This window comes from Mus musculus, chromosome 7 (assembly GCF_000001635.26).
Source record: "Mus musculus strain C57BL/6J chromosome 7, GRCm38.p6 C57BL/6J".
NCBI lineage: Eukaryota > Metazoa > Chordata > Mammalia > Rodentia > Muridae > Mus > Mus musculus.
Window position 1 is genome coordinate 100,863,490 of NC_000073.6, and position 19,131 is coordinate 100,882,620.

The following is a 19,131-nucleotide window of genomic DNA, read 5'->3' on the forward strand; positions in this document are numbered from 1 at the left end:
AACCCCGAGCCCCTCTGCGGGCCAAGGGCTCACGATTCTCCCGCCAGGCCACGCTGCTCCGCATCGCCACCTCTTGAGCCTCCTAGGAACTGCAGGGGCTACGACTAGGATGTTCTTCAGATGCATCCCTTGGGGCGCATCAGGGAGGCGCGGCCGTGTGTGTGTGTGTGTGTGTGTGTGTGTGTGTGTGTGTGTGTGTGTGTGTGTGTGTGTGTGTGTGTGTGTGTGTGTGTGTGTGTGTGTGTGTGTGTGTGTGTGTGTGTGTGTGTATGTGTGGTGTGTGTGTGTGTGTGTGTGCGCATGCATCCCTTGGGGCGCATCAGGGAGGCGCGGCCGTGTGTGTGTGTGTGTGTGTGTGTGTGTGTGTGTGTGTGTGTGTGTATGTGTGGTGTGTGTGTGTGTGTGTGTGCGCGCGCGTGCGGGCGTGTGTGTGTGTGTGTGTGTGTGTGTGGTGTGTGTGTGTGTGTGCGCGCGCGCGTGCGGGCGTGTGTGTGTGTGTGTGTGTGTGTGTGTGTGTGCTCCGAACCAAGAAATCTGGGCTTGTGTGATGCAGCGAAAAGGTGCTTGAGACATGAATGCTACTCAGATCCTGTCACCATTGCCTGTGTAACTAGGGCCACAGCTGCCACTGCCTGGGAATAGTCTTTGGAATTGGTTGTGGGTAAGAGCACCCTCAGTGTCTTGGATGAGACCCAAGCTGGTTTCTAGAATCCCCCACCTAGCTAATAAGAGAGACTATAAGGAATGCTCACCTGGTGAATTCCTTTGGAACCTGGCCTAAATACCCCTTCCTTCAGGGTAGCTGGTTCCTCCCCCAAGTAGGTATGACAATGACAATCCTCTCCCCTAACACCAGCGGTCCCACTCTTCTATCACCAATGCCAGCCATCGCAGTGTCCAGTGGAGGACAGGAGAAGTAACGGACTGGGAGGCCAGGATTTGGGAGGCAGAGGCAGGAAGCTCCTGAGTTCCAAGCCAGCCTGGGCTACATATGGAGACATTGTTTCACAAGCAAGCAAACACAAAAAGAGTGACCAACACTATGAGACATCGTTGTAGAAGCCAGGCAGTAAGTAACCATTGCACTCTTGCAATGGTTATAAACTGGGCCCGTGTGTGGTATGGTGCGGTGGTAGTAGCAGTAGTGGTGCGGTGGCACTAGCAGTAGCACATCTCAGCTCCCACAGCCTTCTCTTCCGTTACCTTCCCACTCCCCCAGCATCATTCAAAGAATCTAAGGTGGCCAGGAGAGCAGGATGAGATGAAACTCGGACAGCACAGAGGAGCCCAGTGCGGGAGACAGAGGCCTGGCTGGAATCAGGATAATCACAGCTCACGGAAGAGGTTGAGGAAGTAAATATGTCTGTTGGGAATGGGTGGGCTGGTAAACAAATTAAGTCATAGAATTTGAGCCACAGAAAGGAAAGGAAAGGAAAGGAAAGGAAAGGAAAGGAAAGGAAAGGAAAGGAAAGGAAAGGAAAGGAAAGGAAAGGTCAGGTCCCCAGAGCCTGGGAAATTCCAGGAGGAGAACTGGACACCTGAGAGACGAGAGGGAGGGGAGAGTTTCCATTAACCTGGCTGAGCCCAGGTTTTGGGGACAGGGCAGAAAAAGTTCCACGTTACTGGTGTCAAAATCATGAGCGCAGCAGGCCTAGTGACTTGTGCTTCTAACCCCAGAGCACTGGAGGCAGAGACAACCAGATCTCCCTGAGTTCTGTGCCAGCCTGGTCTACATAGTGAACTGCAAGCCAGCCAAGGATACAAAGTGACATCCTGTCCTGGAAAAACAAAAAACAAAAACAAACCAATACATTCAATGTCAACTGTGCTCCCCCAAATCTGGGGATGGGCCCAGAGCCCCACATCACAGTCCATGGTGGAAACCCACTGGGGAGCAGTGACGTGCTCAGACTTGCCTGAATGTTCTCTGCTTCCGAGTTTTTGTTTTTCTCTTTTTGAGACACAGTCCCCTTATTGAGCCATCGCCATGTATGTAGACTGAGTTGGCCTCAGACTCACAGAGACCCGCCTGCCTCTGCCTCCTGCCTGCTGTGGTGAAAGGTAAGCTTCACTGTGACCGTTTTCCTCAGTTTTATTTTGTTTTAATTTTCTATTATATTTTATGTGTATAGCATTTTGTGTGCATATATGTCTGGGCACCACTTGAAAGCCAAGTGCCCAAGGAGGCCAGAGGAGGGCGTCTGAAGTTATATACAATTGTTAACCTCCATGTCAGTGGGGGAATTGACCCAGGATCCTCTGGAAGAACAGTCACTGTTCTTAACCCCTGAGCCATCTCTCCAGCCTTTATTTTATTTTTGTTTATTTATAGACCTAGGTTTTAGGGACTGAACTCAGGTCACAAGCAGTTTACGGAGCAAGCCATCTCTCAGCCTTTTTTGAAATGTTTTATTGGTATAATACAGACCTTCTTCTTCTTCTTCTTCTTCTTCTTCTTCTTTTTTTTTTTTTTTTTTTTTTTTTTTTTGGTTTTTCGAGACAGGGTTTCTCTGTAGTCCTGGCTGTCCTGGAACTCACTTTGTAGACCAGGCTGGCCTCGAACTCAGAAATCCGCCTGCCTCTGCCTCCCAAGTGCTGGGATTAAAGGCGTGTGCCACCACTGCCCGGCAATATGTACCTTCTATATCCCGATTTTCAAATTCCAGATAATGGTATTTCCAGTACCGCTTAATAGTCCAATAGGGACGTAGGCTTTGGACTGACAACTAGTCTGACTTTCCCAAGAAGGTGCAGGCCCATCTCTACTAACAGCTCTCTGAGAAACTCTGTCAGTATCCACCTCTGAAAACTGGGGCACCCAACCCCTGAAGGTCACTCTCAATCTCTGTGGAAGTCACCTTCACAGCACAGGTTCCTAAGAGTACACATGTCCCCTTCCTGCACCCTTGGTTCCAAAGGAGCCTAATTATTATTTACTGCTGGTAGGACTTGCTGGCTTTTTGTCTAGCTGACTATGACTCCCAAGTCTTTCCCAACAGGAACCCTCCCCAGGAGTCTGGAGACAGAGAAAGAAGGGTGACAGCCACACATTTGGGGCTGGCTTTTGATGCTGCTTGGAGAGTCACTCCGCTCCAGAACAGACTCAAAATCATAGGTTCTCTAAGATCCTGGCATTTCAGGTGACCTCACTGAATCTTGGCACTCAGTCCGGAGTGCCTCAGAGACTATATCTTGTGTAAAGTCTCTCACACTGCAACTGGAGAAGGCTGGTGCTCATCATAGGTACCACAGGACTTTAAGACCTCAGCAAGTTGGAATGAATTTCCATAGTGACCCACAAGCAGGAGAAGGGCTAGGGGCTCCAAGTCCATGCCAAGCCTGTTGAGGTAGAAATCTGGTGTCACACTTTCAGAGCTACCACGATATGGTTGTTTTGAGAAATCTTTGTACAGGTGACTGCAGGCGCCCCCTGCTGGCTATATTGAAAGGCAGACTACATTTCCAGTTCCAGAACTGCACCGGCAGCAAACACTGCAGAATTTCAAGTCCCTAGAATAAAATGAATAGAATATTTGTATGTTCACTGTCCAATTCCCCCCATACTTTAAATTCTCTCTAGATTACTTGTAATACACAACGCAACACAAATGCTGTGTAAACAGTTGTTATATTATTTAGGGAATAATTATAGGGGACAAAGTTTGGACTCTCTCAGGACAGATGCGACTATTGTAAAGTCTAAAATTTCCATCCACTAGGTATGGACTCAAGCCTTTAATTGCAGCACACAAGAGGCAGAGGCAGGAGAATCTGTGAGTTCAAATTCTGCCTGGTATATATAATAAGTTCCAAGACAGCCAGGACTACATAGAAAGACCCTGTGTCAAACAAAACAAAACAAAACAAAACAAAACAAAACAACAATAATAGTAAAATTTCCATCCATAGTTGGTTGAGTTGGAAGATACAGAAGTCATGGATACCAAAGGCCACTACTAAAGCTACAGGCTTAAGTTTCTTTTTTAATTTATTTATGTATGTATTTGATGTATATGGGTGTTTTTTTCTGCATGTACATCTGCATAACAGAAAAGAGACTAGGATCCCATGGAACTACAGACAATTATAGATAGTTGTGAGCCACCATTCAGGTGCTAGAATTGAACTCAGGACCTCTGGAAGAGCAGCCAATGCTCTTAACTACTAAACCATTCCTCTAGCCCCCAAGCTTGTTTCAATGCTTTGCTCTAGCAAAACCGCAGTAGGCTCTGTCCTACGTTATCCAGCAGGCCTTAGAACCCATGGGTGTGCCCCAGATCAGTGGGAGGAGCTCAGGCCATGGGAACTGGGGCTAAGTAAGACCAGGATCCAGTGCTGGGCAGATGCTAAGCTGGGGCTTTCTGTGTCTGAGGACTCACTTGGCTCAGCTTGCATTTAAATCTAGACTCTTGGCCAGGTCTGGAACCATGCTGGGTGGGATTGTGTCTGACACTCTCCCTTACCAACTCCCTTGGAGGCCCTGCACTCTCAGTATGTCTTCTCTGGTCTTGGGCCTTATTGGCCCACCCAAGTGTGCTCAGAAAGGAAAAGGAGAGGCCTCCTTGTCCCCTGTGGGGTGGGGGGTTGGAGGTAGGAGAGTCCGAGAGGGATCTGAAGCCATGAACTGACTATAGGCCGTGAGGCTGGTGGGGTTAAGTCTGCCTAGGTCAGACATGCAGCCCAGTTACATGGACAGATCAAGGGTCTTGAGGTGCCGGACCATGCCTGGGAGGGAGGTAGCTTTGCTGAAGTGTTTGAGGTTAAGCAGCCTAGAGGAGAGGAATAGGAGAAATTGAGGAATACATGCTTTGGTGTCTCTCAGATAAAGGTCAAGCTCTAGCTGTCTCAGTGACAGGCTGGGTAGCCTTAAGCAAGTGACTTGATTCCCCTGAGTATAGTATCTGCAGAGACCCAAGTAAGGTGCATCAGCTTCAAGAGGGACACTGGAATCTGGAGCTCCAATCTGCCCTCCCCCCACCCCCCACCCCCCACCCCAACACACACACCTTCTCTGCCTCAGCACTTGCTCTGGGCACCTTCCCAAAACACAGCATCTGGGGCTCTGCCTACATTTTATCTCCAAACCTGCTCCCTGGCCTCCTCTGCAGGTCTATCCTGCACTCTGCCCCTGACCACCCTTGGTTGCCTGTCTACTTGCCTGTGCCCATCAAGGCTCCTCACTGGCCATAATTGGGCCCAAAATAGCACTTCCCCTTGCCACTTCCTGCAACCATCTTGTGGCTTAAGGACAGAGAGACAGAGAGTTGGTGTTTGGCAAGCATGCAAAAGATGTGAAGAGCTCTTGGAGGTCAGCGGGGTGCACAGAATCGAGAATTTGCCTCCAAGCACCAGTGAGCAGAGGCTAGGGCTGGAGCTCGCTGTCTAACCCTTGGGTACACGCTCCCCTCCCCAGGCTCAGCTCAAGGCTAAGACAAGGCCTTAGCCAGACTTCTGCTGTCCTGCTAAGCTCTCTAGACTTACAGACCCATGTGCTGAGGCTCGCCCCAAGTGTGGGCCTTTTGTCTCTTCTCATCCTAAGAGATTTTTTCTGACTTTTCTGACTATGAGGAACTTTCAAGCCTAGAGTCTGTTCCCTCGTGTCAACCCTGCCTTTCTGTCCTGGTCCCTAAGTGTCACCGTCCTTAAGAGGCAGTCTAGCTAGTCCTGGCTTTTGTCTCTAGCCTACAGATATCTGCAGGAGCAGCTCTCTGAGCAGATAGTCTCTGACTCCGACTCACTCTCCTCTGCGATCCAGCAGGAGTTACTTCTCAGAGCAGTCTGAATGTGAGGCATACATGTGGCTCTGGCCATGGGGCTCTTCCAGACACCTGTGTGACCACCTCCTCCTTTCCCACAAAGTATCAAGACCTGAGGGCCTGAGTCCAGTTCTGATAGGTGAATGACCTTGAGGAAGAAGACACTGAGCCTCCACCTCAGCTTCATTGCTCAGAAGGAAATAGTGGCAGCAACCTTCCTGGACCATTTTAAGGATCCAAGGAGCCCAGCTGTGGCGTTCAGCAAGCAGCCAAAGGAAGCTGAGTTTACAGTTCCCTATTATGGAAGACCTACAGCTCAGAGATGTGTCTCCGGTAGAATGCTTGCCTGGGGTGAGAACCGCCCTGGGTTTGACTCCAGCATTAAATAAATCAGTTATGGTGGTACTCAAGTCTAATCCCAGCATTCAAGGCAGGAGGATCAGAAGTTCAAGGTCACCCTCAGCTACAGACACGGTTTCAAAAAAGCAAAGACATGCAGCTGTGTCTCACCTGGATTCTCCAATGTTTATTTCATTAAACATGAATTCAACATTTATTGAGCACTTATTGATGCTTGCTACAGCAAGTAGGCTTAGGGATGAAGCTGAGAACACACCCTGCCCTCAGAGCATCCATCCAAGCTCCTTCAGCCTTCTCTCATTCTGTCTGTACAACAGACCGTTCACATCAGGCTCTTATGGCCCTCCTTGCATCTTATATCCCGTCCCCTGCATGTTACACCCCTCCTTGCATAATCCTGCTTCACACCAAACCTTGGTCCTGCTTCCTCTCACCCACAATCATGCCCTTTAAGGCAGTTCTCTATGCTGTCTGGGAAGACCACACCCCAGTGTCTCAAGCCTGGGTGGCCACGAGTATAAGGAGAGCTGTTGGGGTGATGGATGCCTCTTGGCCGTTCTATACTGAGCTGTACACTGTGTACTTCCTCATATAAGTGCTATGTATCAGTGGCTCCCAATAAACATACTGGTACCTGGGTCCTAGCTAAGGTTTTAATTTAATTGGCCTTCGGTGGGCCTGTGCCCCTGGAGAACTAATAATGAACAGCCCAGGTTGTAATTTTTCCAGGAGACTCCCTTGGGGATGAGCCTGAGGCCTGTTCCTTCAGGACCGCCCTACTCATGCTGAGTGCCTGATCCAGATGGACACCTGTCCTCAGGCCAGCCCATGCCCTGGCAGGCTGTCTTCTAAGTGGTTGTGCTATGTGCCAGCCATATTCCCGGTGAGGATGGCGCAGACCCAGCCCTATGTATCTAGTCCTGAAAGTGAAGTCTGCTTTGGGCCTCTGTTGAGGCAGAAATCCTGGAGTAGCAGAAATGACTGAAGCACTAAAGGTGGCAGCCACTGTCAGAAATGCAAATAACTGGACTAGTGGCAGCGGGGAGGAGCCTGAGGTGGGCCTTCAACATGTAGATCACTGGGCTCTGACCGCCAGCTCAGGTCTCCAGACGCAGGCACCCTTTAGATTTAAGGGCCAGAAATGGACCTCTTTGCATTTCAAGAACTACATGCACTAGCCAACCATCCTGTAGGGGAAAAGAGGTTATCAGACCCCATTACTGAGAAGGAAATAACTTGGCCTGGTCACATGGCTGCTATCAGACAAGATTCCAAAGAGAAGCCGTTCCATGCAAAGCCTGTGTTCCTTCCATTTCATCCTGAATTCCACACAGGCACAACCGTCTCCTCACGAAAATGCTGCTAGCAAGATGTCCTGTACACGTCCTGTGGTGTTGAAGACCCAGCAGACCCCTGAGGGATGCACGCGAGTTAATAAAAGCACACACCAACACTTTCTCCCTTTGTGTGTGTGTCTTGCCATGTAGAACCATTTTGTTTTGAAATGGGGAAGGGGTCTCACCATGCAGCACTGGCTGACCTAGAACATGCTTGGTAGACCAGGCTGGGTGTGAATTCACAGAGACCCACTGGCCAGTGACTCAAGCGCTAAGATTATAGGCACATATCATCATAACTTCTCTAAGCTGGTTTTGAACTCAAGAATACCCTGCTTCAGTTTTCCCACATGCCAAGCATACAGTCTGTCAACTGAACTATCTGTTCAGTGCAAAAACAGACTTTCTTTTATTGAAAATATATTATTTTGTGAGTATGGGTCTTTTGCCTGCATGGAGGTTTGTGGCCACATGCATGCCGTATCCCTGGAGGCCAGACAAGGGCATTTGATTCCCTTGGGATTGGAGTTATAGATGGCTGTGAGCTGCTGGGGACTGAACCTGGGTCCTCTCGAAGAGCAGTCCGTGCTCTTAACCACTAAACTATTATTGCCCCAGTCCAGGAAAGTGAATTTTGAAGTGAGTCATTTGGGCTGACCTAAGCAGAGATTCGGCATAACCTGACCTCTGCTGTGAGGGCCACTTAGTCCCATGGGGAAGACACCATGGTGTGTGTGTGGGGGGCTCTTGGCCCCTAGAGAGCAGCCCCATGTTGCTGGGCACTTAAATCCTTTGCAGTCTTGTGTAATGACACATCTCTTTGGACCAGAATCAGCCCGACTTGTGTGGTAGTTCTGCTCCACAGGCGCCTTAGACAGGAACTCTAGCCCTGGGTCAGACACCCAAACCCAAACCTAGCTGGACTCGGGAGGGCTAGACTGACACACCATTGATACGCATATGAGCTGTAAGGAATTCTAACATTCAGAACTCCTGGGTTCTTCTAAGGAGACTGAAGCCCAGACAGCCGCAGTCTGCCCGTGACAACACAGGTTCAGTGTCAACCCCATCACCCAGGACTTCCTTATCTCCTCCCTTTGACCCAATTGAGGCAGAGTCAGGGAGCCCTCGTCCTTAGGGAGACAGCTGGCAGGAGGCCATGATGGCCCAAGGCCCGGGGGAGCCATCATTTAGTGTTTCTATTTATTGACTCTTTAAATTTCATCATCTGAGGAGAGTTAACACAAGGCTGTTTGGTAGCAAGAGAAACATCATCTAAGACCACAATGACCCACCCACCCCAAAGAAAAACAAAATCAAACAGAACAAACAAACCCTATCTGAAACCAGACCTTTGGAGTTGTAGCTGAAGCAAGGGGCTGAGGGTCGGGGTGGCTCCCTGCAGCCTGGCGGTGAGGGACGACGGCCTTCTCAGTTAAAAAGGTTATGTCTAGCCCCTCAACTCTGGGGGGTGGGGGTGGGGTGTCCTTCCTGAAGGGGCTGCCCTTGGCAGCGTGGGTGTTTACAGAGAGGGACTCGATTCAGTGGTCAGAGAAAGGGGACTCATAGGTCCCCACAAGGTGACCATTGTGCCAGTGCATGAGACATGGGGAGGCAGAGGCTGGGGCTTGAGCCAGCTGTGAGGACTGAAGGCCCTTTTCTCTTACCTGAGAAAGCCCGGTCCCAGACCTACCACTGTTCCCACACTGGGGAACCTCAGGCGTCACCTTGGAAATGCTAACCCCTGGAAGCTCCCCAGTGAGCGGATCGAGCAGGCTTTGCTTCAGAATTGGGATGGCAGCGCCATCAGGGAGGGCTGGAGCTTGGTTAAGGGACAGTGTCTTAGTGCCCTGAACATGCAGAGTGAGTGTGAGTGTGGTGTGTGTGTATGTGTGCGTGCGTGTGTGTAACACATGGGCATTGGTCCTTCCAGGACAACTTGGTTAGGGCTCCAGGGTGGCCTCTCAGGCAGGAACAGGCTTTTTTCCTCCTGTCTTTTCCTCACATCACGTCCTGCCCCAGGTCACTGCATAAATAAGTGCTTTGGAAAGTATTCATCTAGAAAGTAACATAAATACTGTACATAGAAAAGGGTTGCCGCCCCTTAGCCTTCGCACTGCCCCAGAGAGCTCTCCACATATTGCACACGGCCTCCCCAGCCCTGTGGGGTCCAGGCCTGGCTGTGTCTTTGGTAGAAGCTTCAGGGACAGTTCCTGGGCAGCCCCCACATCTCCACCCTGCTCCCAAAGGGGAGCTCTAGGGTAGTCAGTGGGTACCAGAGGCCTTGCTCGGCCTCGCTGGTGGCCTTCTACCAGGGATGCTTCCACAAGGATGAGACAGAGTCCGAATGGTATGCCCCTGCTTGGACACTCTGCTCAAGGTCTGCATGTGGCCTGGGAGGAGACAGGCAGGCTGAGGGCAGGTGGACAGGTGAGTCCTGGGCCACAGAGGGCAGGCTCACACCCTCCACAGGAGTAGGTGGTTTGTGCTGTCATCTCGGCCCACGGTCTCGCTGCTGCCGCCACCCCCGCTGCTGAGTCGGAAGTCCTCAGAGCCATCACCACCACTGATGACCAGCATTTTAGGCCTGGCTGAGGTGGGGCCTCGGCGCCGAGGGGAGTCCCGGTGATCCAGGGAAGGCAGCTTCTCAGGGCCTGGGGAACAAGGACAGGGATCATTTACCTGAGGCAACTTGTAGCTTCATGTCCTATCATTGCTTGACCGTCTACATCCTACATCCCAGGAAGATAATAAGGCACACACTTCCTGTGGGGGACCCCCACTTCCTGTTAACCAAGATTTTCCATACTGAAAGAAAAGTCTACTTACTTGGCAATCACACTTATTATGCCTGTGTGTGTGTGCACACACACACACAGGTGCATTTGTGCTCTTTCTCTGTGTGTGGTACACAAACATATTCATGTGGGTGTGCATCACACAGTGTACACACAAGTGTGTGGAGGCCAGATGTCTACACTGGATGGACGTCGTCCTTGATCAATCTGTTTTTGTTTGTTTTGAAACAGGATCTCCCTATATAGTCCAGGCTAGCCTGGAGCTTGCTCCTTGGACCAGGCTGGCCTAGAGCTGGCAGAGTTCTGCCTGCCTTGGCCTCCTGAGTGCTGGGATTAAAGCTTTGTGCCACAGCCCTCAGCTTTCTACTGTTTTGGTGTATGTGTGTGTGTGTGTGGGGGGGGGTTGGTTCAGACAGGGTTTCTCTGTGTAGGCCTGGCTACCCTGGAACTTGCTCTGTAGACCAGGCTGGCCTTGAACTCCCAGAGATCCTTCAGTTTCTGCCTCCTGAGTGCTGGGATTAAAGGTGTGTGTGACCACTGCCTGTTGCATGGATCTACATCATCATTATCATCATCATCATTATAGAATTTGTTAAGAGTTATTTTATGTTTGCGTGTGTGTGTATGTGTTTGTATGTACCGGAGAGCTACCTGATTTGAGTATTGGGAACTGAACTTTGGCCTTTTTTCCCCTTTTTTCTGAGACGGGGTCTCTCTGTGTAGCCCGACTGTCCTAAACTCCCTCTGTAGACCAGGCTGGCCCTGAGCTCAAGAGATTCCTCCTGAGTGCTGGGAGCAAAGGCAACATCACCTGGCTAATAAACCTTCTTCATGTAAGCAGTAGGTGTATACTCTGGAGACAGCTAAACAAGCTTAGCACATTCACGGGGCAGGAAAAGGTCTTTGCATGTACACTGCTCTGGATCAATTCCCAAACAAAAACAAAAGCCCGGAAAAGATAAATAGAAAATAAACAAGCCAGTAACATATGCTCTGCACACATAACATATGCTCTGCACATAAGTGAATGTGCTACACTTTTATGTACGTTTTATGGACTCACAGTAGGTCTGTTTATGCCTTGGACACGTGAACATTGTGACTCATTGCCAGTAAGATGGCCACAACGTCCCTAGGTGATAAGGGGTTTTTAGTCTCATTGGCCAAAATTCATTATGTAGTTATATAAAGACGACCTTATATGTGCAGCAATAATAAAGATGGAAAGTGGCTAAAAGCTGATGTCATGCCTGATTAGAAAGCACAGGCTGGGGTGGGGTGGCTGGAGACACTTCAGTCTGTGAAGCGTTTGCATGGCAAGCCTGAGTTCACATCTCCTGCACCCATCCAAAGCCTGGAGTACAGTGGGCATGTGTCTGTAAGTCCAGCACTGGGGACGCAGAGACAGGAGGTCTGGGGGCTCACTGGCCACTCAGCCTTGCCTAATGGATGAGCTCCAGGTTCAGTCAAAGGCCCTGATCGATTTTTAGAGGAGGAGGAGGAGGAGGAGGAGGAGGAGGAGGAGGAGGAGGAGGAGGAGGATCTAGAGAGACGGCTCAGCAGTTATAAGCACTGGTTACTTTCATAGAAGAACAAAGTTCACCAGGTGGTGGTGGCGCACACCTTTGCTCCCAGCACTTGTGAGCAGAGGCAGGTTGATCTCTTGGGTTCAAGGCCAACCTGGTCTACTGAGTGAGTTCCAAGACACCCAACACAGAGAAACTTTGTCTCAAAATAAAAAAAAAAAAATATTTTAAGTGTAAACAGCAAGCAGGGTTAGTGGCAGCGGCCTTGTCTGCCTCGGGTTTACTGCATGCTGTTCTCATGCCCTTGACTTATTCTTGTGTTTTACTCATCATGGCTCTAAGAGCAATAGGCTATGCCATTTATATCTATCCTAAGGCACAGCCCTGTGGGCTTACACCATCTAGGTTTCTGTAAGTGATCTATGACACACCCACAGCAATGAAATCATCTAAACACACAGCTCTCAGAACATGAGCTGTTGCTATATAATGCATAATTGCACCCAATGCCCTTTCCCAGTTAACATGGCTCAGCTTTTTTCTAGATCCACACAGGGCCCACATTAGGCTCTACTGACTCCTGATTCTCAGTCACTTCTACTTGGCAACAAGGTTTCTTGTCCTATAAAAGCATTGTGACCTCTGAGAAGTAAGTACCTCATTTCCCTATTTCACCTTCTAATCCTACTTCCTGTCGTGTGTGTGTGTGTGTGTGTGTGTGTGTGTGTGTGTGTGTGTGATTCTCTATCCTCTTTTTCTGGTACTCTATTTCCTGTTCTGGACATCACTTCCTGAGCCCATTTCCTGCCCATTTCTAGCTCTGCTTTACTTCCTGATACATTTAAGAAACACACACAACAATCTATTTTCCATGAATATCTCTCCCTGATTAGCTTATAGCTCACTTCCTGACTCCCATGACACTTCCCTGGACAACAACTTCATACACATGCATGCATGCACTCAGGGGACACACACACACATGCACATGCACACACACACACACAAGAGCACCCACACAGTCTCATTTGAGGGCTCTGCAGCCTATTTCTTGTAAGGGGCTTCACTTCTAGCTCTCTGCCTTTCCACCCTTCTAAAGCCTCCCCTAGCAGAGCCCCTGGATGGGCGTGGAATGTGCAGACCCACCTGTGTCTGGGGGAGGCGGTGGGGTTGAACATAGAAGGTTGAAGCCTTCAGGCAGCTGGACTGCAGCCAGGAAGCGGACATGGCCAGTGTGGCCCTGGCACAGGCCAGCTGGGCTGAGAGGTGCTCGCGGGCAGCTGACGGTGCTTGGAGAGGTGGGTATAGTCAGCACGACCCCGGCACTAGTGCCCACCCACAGCAGCTCCGCACACACCAGCAGCGCCGTGATCCTCAGGCAGGCTGCCTTGTGCTGCCGGATGATGGCGTCTGAGCCTGGGGAGGGGGGAGCAGCATCTTTGAGCCTGTAGGCTGACCGTGTCAAGGCCTCCCCCAGGATGGGAGTGGGGGGTCAGTACCTGCCAGCATCCTGTGCACAGGAGGGGTGACATCTACCTCCGCCAGTTGCTCAAAGGTGTCCGGATGATAGAGACATACATGGGCACTACCTTTCAAGGTCACCCACACACCCAGGCTGGAGTCCACCATGCAAGCCACACTTCGGCTGGAATCCTGCCCCACGTAGAATGTGTGCTGTAGGGGAGGAGGTCAGAGACCGTGTGGTAGTCGGTAAAGCTGCCCAGGGTCCTCCTGCCTGGCCCCGCCCTTGCCCATCCTACATATAGCTCTCCACAGACTAGTTCTCTAGATACCTGCCCAGATCGAGAGCCGAGGCAGTCTTGGTCCTGGGTCTGGTTGATTAATTTCAAAGCTTGCCCACTTGGTCCTCCAGAAGTTAAAAGGGGTGCCCTTTCCCTATGACACTTGAGTGACTAAAGTTCGTGTGGGGGTTAGACCAGTCACTGGTCTCTCCCTGGATAGATGGGGAATTATTAGCCTAGGAGGAAGATCACACCCTAAGAAGGCCCATGGTCACATAGTCACAGAGCCAGGGCCTGGCCCCAGGCTTTAACCTTCAACTCAATGAAACCCAAGGAAATCTGTGGCCCCTAGGTTCTGTCCAAGCTTCTGGTTTACGAAGCAGGACTAAGGACCAGGGATGACAGCAATGCCAACATCAAGGACCCTCTGAGTCACAAGGACCCCAATACTGCACTGAGAGGATACAGCAGGAACATAACTGAGAAATTCTAACGTTTATAGGAACTTACTGTCTTCCTCACCAGCTAGAGTACAAATAAGGACCAGAGACAGGTAGAGACTGGCCTGGTAAGAGACAGTGCTCAGTGAAAGGTCCTAACATCTAAGCTAGATGCTTCTCTGTCCCTCTGGTCTTATCTCCCTCTCCTGTGACCCCAGATCACCCCCAAATCACTCATTCTGTCCCCCAGCCCTGCTACCTCCAGCTGCAATGTGTCAGGGCTCAGGACAAGGACCCGGTTCTGGCAGCCACACCACAGTCGTCCACCCACAGACACCATCTTGGTAATGGGGCTCCCCTGAGAACCCAGGGTCATCGATTTGAAGTTCTGGGGATCCCAGAAACGCCCTGGGGAAGGAATGGGTTAAAGAAAACATAAAACAAAAACTTAGTGCAGTCCCGAATTTGAAGTCTCAGTCTTCCCTGAAGAGGTGTGGATGTTCCCGCTTATAAGACAAGATATGGGGGGCCCTAGAAATTGCCCAGAGTCTCATATATGTCTAGGCCAGTGGCTCAGAAGTTCCCATTAACCTAAACGAGAGCTCAGTTACCACCAGTGGGTAAAGGCAGGTGTGTGGGGACCATACCTGCTTCCCTTTGGTAGACTACAAGTTCTCCATTGGCCAAAGACACGAACACCTTGTTATTCAGATACCTGAGAAAAAGGAAACAGTAAGGTGCTTCCCACAGACTGAAATGGGCACCCCAGGGCCAAGGAAGTCACAGGCACAATGGCTCTGTGCCTAAGAGATCACCCTTTTTTTTTTAAATTCTCTACTCTCAACGTTGGGGGAACCTGAGGCCAAGAAGCCATACTGACACACCCCTGCCAAGAGTTTGGGAGACGCACAGCTGGCCTTGGTCCAGGCCTCTATTCTGCATCTTCCTCAGAAAAGGGGGCCAGCAGAGCTGGGGCAGAGGAACAGAGGCAGCCTATGTGCTGGCTAAGATGATTCTGGGTGGGAAGGGCAACCCGGGGCCTTACAGGATGCAGGTCACGGAGGCAGCGTGCTGGAGCTTCATGCTGTTCCTGCGATCACGGATGCTATCAGAGGACTGGTAGACGTGGACACTGTGGGTTAGGGGAGCGTCTGTGACAAGTGGTCAAATCTCCCAGGCCCAGGTGTCATGCCTCCACCTGGCTCCACCCTCTCTGCCTCCACCTCCCCTCCACCAGGTACTGACACAGGTTCTCTTGGGTTTCAAGCCCTCTGGTACCCTCAGCTGGCAAGACCCCCGAGACTAGACCCAACTCCCACACCCTCACTTTTGCTTTAGGACTCCCCCTGCCCCTACCAGCCATCCTCGGTGCCCAGCCACACGGAACTCTGGTAGGCCTCAGGGTCCACACTCAACAGGTCCTCAAGGCTGCCCCTTGTGAAAGAGCCACGGCTGGAGCGGCGAAGGGCTCTTCCATCCATCGGGCTGGTGCCACAGGGACCACCTGGCCCAAAGGAGCCAGAGAGTGACAGGAAGCCAGGCTCTTGCTCTTCCTCAGAGCTGGTCGTCTCTGCAGTGGCTTCCTTGGAGCTTGGGGTCTCTTCATCTGAAGGGACAAAGATCTCTGTCCCTATTCCCCTCCACCGGGCAGAGATCCGACATCTTTCTAGGCCTCAGTGTCCCTCCTGGACACATCGCTCCTACCCCTGGTCCCCGTATCTGCTAAGGCCTTTCCCCTGCTCACTCTCAGCACTCACTACAGGTTCCCAGTCCTTGCCTGGCTGTCTTAAGTCCAGCCACATCTAGATGGAGGGACTAGCCACTCTACCCAATACCCATCTTCCTTAACTGTACTCGAAGGTCCCCAGGACTCCGATGTGTCTGAGTCTTCATATTCCCATCCCCCACTTGGTAGAAGCTAACACCTAGTGAACCGACTCCAGCCTTTGCCTCCTCTGGTGTCCCCTCACTTGCTGTCCTCTCAATCCCCACCCCACACTCACTTCCAAAGCTGGAGGAAATGGTAGATTGGCTGGCTTGGCTCTGTAGAGTCCCGGAGGGGCTGGGTGAAGATTCGTCGTCAGAGTCGCTGTCAAAGGGCACCAACTCGGGCTGGGGGTCACCCTTAGCAGGGCCTGGCTCCATCTCCAGGCCCGATCCTGAGATGGAAATGTGCAGGCAAGGCTGAGGCCCTGGCTCAGCCAGCGTCGTCGCTGCCTCCTCCTCAGCTGTGGCCTCAACATCTAGCTCTGGCCCAGTGGATTCCAGTGTGGTCTCTGGGGGGTTTCTCAAGGGCTCTGGCTGCTCTCTAGAGACAAAGGGAAAAAGAACAAGGGATGCCACTAGGAGGCGCCCGAGAGAGCACCCCGTCCGACCCCGCCCACGGACAGCCCACCTCCCAGCCCCGCCCAACGCCACCGGGTCAACATTCAATGTACTGGGCCAAAGGCTAGTGGCATTGTAGGTTCGCCACCAGAGCCTTACCGCGGGCAGCGTGGTTGCAGGCCTGGCACCGCTCCGATACAGAGAATGCGGGCAGAACAAACAGCGATGCAGGCCTCCACATCTGGTTCCGCCCTCAAGCTTAGCAGGCACACCTGACCTACGTAGCCATCACTGTTGCACACCCAGACCTCTGGCGCCGGCTCTGGGCAGCTGCTGAAGGTGGGGGCAGCACACGAAAACTGTGGGAAACCCCAGTGGACAGGGAAAGATGAATGACAGAATCCTGTCAGGACCGACCCCGGCAGAACAGAGGGGCGGCAGGTTTGCATCCATCTCTGTACCATGCTACACATCAGTCAAATGCACCATGCCCGATAGAAAAGTCGCCCAAACCTGTATGTACACATACATGTACTCCCAATAGGACCATGAGTGTATGCGTTTAATTAATATGTGACTCTGGTACTACTGGTTAGATATTAAAACTCATATAGGTGTATGAACTAGACTTCAAATCTACAGCCTGTGCACATATGCACATGCCATACACATTACACATGTAATGTGCATGTGTATATACTCAAACACGGGGAATAATCACAATGTTTAAAATACATATGTGAGATGGTACACAGCACAAAACCTCATACACATGTATGTAGCTTTGAGTAGACACGTGTCTACATGGCCCACACGCACACACACACCTGCATGCCACTGCGAGTCTTCATGATAGGGATGGCCTTCAGGAACTCAGGGTCTAGACAGCTTTTACTGGATGCTGTAGTAGAGGAGACAGGGCAAAAGGAGAGAACCCCTGCTTAGCACCCACCTTACAGTGGCTCTGGTCCCTCCCCATTCCAGTCTCCCTAGGGAGGGCCGGGTACCAGCTCAGCTAGAATGAGAGGTCATGGATTACTCCGTTTGTGTCTGGCCTCAGTTTTCCTTTCTGTACAATGAGTAGCCCTGGATCTCTAAGCTGTAGACTTAATAATAACTTTCCAGGACTTAGCTGAGTCTATACTGAGGAAGAGGAAGGTCTTGGTGGTTCAGGCGTATGCTGGGGTCCCTGTCCCCAAACGACTCTGTCCAGGAGTTCCTTCCCCCCCAGGAAGAAGCTGGGAGCCAGAGCAAATGTCCAGCCTGCTGCTTCACTGTGGAAGTCTCAGGCCACCTTCCCTATCGGCCGCTGGAGGACAGGAGGGCAGTTCAGAGAGTCCTGGCTTCTACAGTCAGGACTGCACAGGGACTGTGAGAGAAGACACCAACATGAACTCTGGCTCACCCAGCTTCCTCTTGGCCTCATCAAAGGCCTGCTCAAAGCCCAGGCGGGCATCCGGGTGGGGAAACTCAAAGATGTAGGAGTCGGTGCCCTCGGGCCGGGTGGCGCACAGCTCCAGCTTGGTGGGCGGGAAGGCCAGGGAGCAGCATAGCGCCTGCTTTTCTGACAGGTCCCGGTGCATGGCGGCCGAGAGATCCCTCAGTGCATCGTCTAGACTCTGTGGGAAAAGAACCCAGGCCTCAGGCCAAGGTGTCACCACATGGGCACCTGCACCGAGGGGACCGTGGAAGGCAGCCTCCTCCTGCCACAGACAGGGATGGGCCTTTCTCCCCCTCAGAGGTCTCCTCCCTCAGACCCCGGACCTGTCACTTCCCTTAAGTGGGAGCAAGACTATAATTTTCCCCTTCAGATAAGTGACAGGACCAACTGCTCCCTCAGGCAAAAGCCAAGACTGTCTGTCCCTCAGGCAAGGTCAGGGGAAGTCCCAGCCAACACTGCCTTAGCTCAGGGCACAGACCTGGTGGGGGAAGCCGAGGCTCTCGGAGAGCTTGCTCATTTGGCCCAGGGTGGCCAGGTCCTCATCCAGGCGGCTGATGGCTTTTTGGATGGTCTCCCGATTGGTGGCTTGAGACGCCCCTGGCGAGGACAGAGGAAAGCCATGAACACATCAAACAAGGTCAAGCTTGGACAGACACACTTCCCTTAGCGCACAGCCTTCAGCTGAGCACGGGATTGGTCTGGCAAATGGGAGCACTTCCAGACCCAAGCTCTCAGAAACAAGGTCAACAGGTAGCTCTCAGAAAAAAAAAACAGGCCCGGGAGGAGAGGTCTGGTTTAGAGTCACAGGGCACAGAACGGCCAACTCTTGGAGAACTTGCTAGGGCACTAAGAGGATGATTTGCATGGAAACTAACCCGGTTCTTCAAAACCAATCTCTCATATGGGATGAAAGATGAGTCACAAGAGCAGACAAACCAACAGACAGGCAGGCAGACTCAGGGGAAAGCCACCAGCAGAACCCCTGACAGACTCAGCCAGCCTCACCCTTGATGATGTCTGTGTCTTCCAGTGGCAGCTTCCACAGCATCTTGTATTTGCTGGCTGTATCAATGACGCTGGCTGCTGTGTACCTGTGGGTAGCCAATGGGGTGCTCTGGCTGGGGCAGGGAGTAGAGCCCACAATAGATCAATGGCTCTCCTGCCTGCACCACCCAGCCCCACCCTGGCCACTCACAGGCTCATGGAGCTGCGCCTCAGCGAGCCCGACTTTCGTTTCAGGGTGGTACAGACAATGAGGTCTGTGAACAGGAAGAGGGATCGGTCCTTCTTGCCTCCAATTGCCTTCTGTAGGGTCCAAAGTGGCATTCAGGCTCAGTGTGCACAGTCTAGAGGCCGACCTACATTACCCTAGTTCCCCAGGAACAGCAAATCCAAGGGAGGGGTGA

The 19,131-nt window shown here is 51.6% G+C and overlaps 1 protein-coding gene and 1 non-coding gene across 2 annotated transcripts in view; both read right to left on the reverse strand.

The window, feature by feature from the left end:
* Positions 1-6,256: 6,256 nt before the first annotated feature.
* Positions 6,257-19,131, reverse strand: part of Arhgef17 (Rho guanine nucleotide exchange factor (GEF) 17) — a 62,416-nt gene continuing 49,541 nt past the window's right edge. The window contains exons 8-21 of the mRNA NM_001081116.1: positions 18,921-19,030; positions 18,731-18,816; positions 18,204-18,322; positions 17,690-17,903; positions 17,112-17,185; positions 16,444-16,643; positions 15,963-16,267; positions 15,316-15,565; positions 15,005-15,091; positions 14,607-14,674; positions 14,219-14,367; positions 13,277-13,451; positions 12,924-13,193; positions 6,257-10,107 (exon numbers count right to left, since the gene is read on the reverse strand). Coding sequence (NP_001074585.1) covers positions 9,911-10,107; positions 12,924-13,193; positions 13,277-13,451; positions 14,219-14,367; positions 14,607-14,674; positions 15,005-15,091; positions 15,316-15,565; positions 15,963-16,267; positions 16,444-16,643; positions 17,112-17,185; positions 17,690-17,903; positions 18,204-18,322; positions 18,731-18,816; positions 18,921-19,030 — 2,304 coding nt within the window. The 3' untranslated portion in view covers positions 6,257-9,910. The remainder of the gene's footprint in view (positions 10,108-12,923; positions 13,194-13,276; positions 13,452-14,218; positions 14,368-14,606; positions 14,675-15,004; positions 15,092-15,315; positions 15,566-15,962; positions 16,268-16,443; positions 16,644-17,111; positions 17,186-17,689; positions 17,904-18,203; positions 18,323-18,730; positions 18,817-18,920; positions 19,031-19,131) is intronic.
* Positions 18,817-18,920, reverse strand: Mir3102 (microRNA 3102). The gene has a single exon (NR_037289.1). It is a non-coding gene; the product is annotated as a microRNA 3102 (primary transcript).